General features: G+C 33.9%; 1 protein-coding gene across 1 annotated transcript in view; it reads right to left on the reverse strand.

Annotated features, from left to right (window-relative positions):
* LOC106457425 (sodium bicarbonate transporter-like protein 11) overlaps positions 1–1989 on the reverse strand; it is a gene marked incomplete at its 5' end in the record, with an annotated part of 173963 nt that extends 171974 nt beyond the window's left edge. Inside the window, one exon of the mRNA XM_022383355.1 lies at positions 1848–1989. Within this exon, the coding sequence (XP_022239063.1) occupies positions 1848–1989 (142 nt within the window). The remainder of the gene's footprint in view (positions 1–1847) is intronic.
* Between the last annotated feature and the right edge of the window lie 777 nt (positions 1990–2766).

A 2766-nucleotide genomic window follows, 5' to 3' on the forward strand; every position in this document is an offset into this window, starting at 1 on the left:
TCGAGTGCCCTAACCACCTGGTCATGCCGGGCCATATATTTAGAAATGAAATGGAGTCATACTGATACTCAGTCAACGTTCAGATCTGTACAGGGATACCACAGAAATGTAGAGATATAATGAAGTTATATTGGTACTGCTTCAATGCTCAGATCTGTAGTATGGGGATGTTATAATTATCTAGAGATAAAATAGTCATGTTAATATTGGATCAATGTTCAGGTCTACAGTATGTAGTGATCATAAATATCTAAAGATAAAGTAGAGTCATGTTAATATTGGATCAATGTTCAGGTCTACAGTATGTAGTGATCATAAATATCTAAAGATAAAGTAGAGTCATGTTAATATTGGATCAATGTTCAGGTCTACAGTATGTAGTGATCATAAATATCTAGAGATAAAGTAGAGTCATGTTAATATTGGATCAATGTTCTGATCTGTAGTACGAGTATGTCACGCATATTTAGAAATAAGATGAAGCCATACTGATATTGAATCAATGCTCATGTTTGTAGTATGAGAATGTCATACATATTTAGAGATAAAATTGAGTCGTATTGATACCGAGTGAATTTTTAGGTCTTTGGTATGGGAATATGATAAATACTTAGCGATAAAACTGAGCCATACTCATACTGAGTCAATGTTCAGATTTTTATTATGGGGATGTTATATATAGTTAGAGATAACGTTGAGTGGTATTGTAGCTTGATTATGTCATAAGACTTAGAGATAAAACTGAGTCCCATTGATATTGAGTCAATGTTCAGTTTTGTATTATGGAAAGTCATACATATTTAGAGACGAAATTGAGCCATATGGATATTGAGTCGATGTTCGGATTTGTAGTATGGGATATTATATATATTCAGAGATAAAATTAAGTCATATTTATACTGAATCAGCATTCAACATAGTATGGGGATGACATAAACATTTAGAGATAATCCTGAGCCATATTGATACTGAATCAATGTTCAGATTTGTAGTTCTGTTAATTTGAACCAATGAGATATAGCATATTTTAATTCAAATATTGTACAAGTTTAACAAGATTAAAGATAAAGAGAATCCTACGGAAAAAAATGTATATCAAATAAACTTTATATTTTGTTGTACGTAATGGCCAGCGATAATTCTACTACAACATCAAAGATGAAAACACGAATATATTTCATAACAATATTCTGGGAAAATCAGCGGTTTTTTACTTGATGAATTTACTATGTAATTAATTATGTTCACAATAATATTATTGTTTTATTTTGTTGCATAATAAAAACTGCTTTCCTTCATTTAAATTTTTTAGTAATCTTCAAGTCCAAATTTAATATAATTAAAATTTTCTTTTTTAACGGACATAAGAAGCCATATAAGATGTTAGAAAACCTTTTACTACAGCCTTGGTCCCAGCGTATTTCTGGCTTCAATATTCTCAGCCATAGGTGTTAGCGCAGTAGTATGCAGGGAGCATTTCATTTCAGTGCGGCCATAAGCACACACGACAATGACGTAATGGCTCAACAAAAAAGAATGACGAAACGTACAATTACTTACTTAAGTTTCTTTCATCTTGTCAGATATTACGAGTTTGTGCCATCTTGTGTTGATAATAACAATAAAAACATTCAGACGAAACTTTTTATTGCAGACTCATCATTGACCGTTATTGTGTAAAGCACAAGTTATACAACGGCAAATAAAAGGAACTTTTCTCTGTTTCCTCTTCCTTGTTTATAGTTTATAGTTAGTAGTTTTTCACAAAACCCTTTCTTATGAAGAAAGACTCTTTTTCGTTAAAAAAAAGAGCACATACACCTAATATTTATGAAAACTTTACTTACCATAACCAATCCGCCATTCTCCATTTCTGAAAATCCACTGAAAATGCTTATGAGTTTTTTTATTGGCCTCCACACTTCCATATCGTCGTAGTGAGCCCCGAAAAGACCCCCGAACCCTTCGGACACTCATGATGGCGATGATTCAAAGATGTAGAGCTACCGAGGACACGGCAGCGTAGACGCTGAGTGAACAGACGTCGAACAGCAAGATCACGCCGCCACGCATGTCATCACACACGCGCGCACGCGTACATTAGTGGATGCGAGCGACAAGAGATACAACCGAGAAGTTGTTCTCTAGCTCTGGATCTACAAAGCACAAGAGCCCAGAATGACCCAGCGAACGGACAATTCCTTTTGACTAGGCAACTCTTCGGAGAAGCAGTCGGCCAGGAAAAGCAATCAACGTTAGGGTTGTTGCTAAGGAGAAAAAGGGTACACTGATCGATGTTGTTTGGAATGGTAGTAGATTCGGTACTCGTGAAGCCTAATATCTTAAATGATCCACAAGAAATCCTCATCCAAAAAGCACACTGCCGCATACTTTGTAATTGAGCTGTTTTGTTTATTCATCCTTATTTACACTAACATGTCAACTGGAAGATATTATTAAACTTTATTCAATAAAACAAGAAACACCGTATTGGTCAATAACTTAACAATTATTTAATTAAATATAATTTGTGTTGTGATTTCTTAACATACAATTTTGACTGATAAATAAACTAAAATTTACATTTACAGGGTCTAATAAACAAACAGTTTCTACCTGAAGATTCATGCAGCACCACCTAGCTGATGAAGTGAATTGTTTGTTATCTGATTATACTGACTACTATGTCACACAAAATAGTTTTCAATCTGACAAGTTCATTGTTTTTATTTCTTTATTAACTATCACACACACACACACTTTCAT

Source organism: Limulus polyphemus, unplaced genomic scaffold (genome assembly GCF_000517525.1).
Source record: "Limulus polyphemus unplaced genomic scaffold, Limulus_polyphemus-2.1.2 Scaffold329, whole genome shotgun sequence".
Classification (NCBI taxonomy): Eukaryota; Metazoa; Arthropoda; class Merostomata; order Xiphosura; family Limulidae; genus Limulus; species Limulus polyphemus.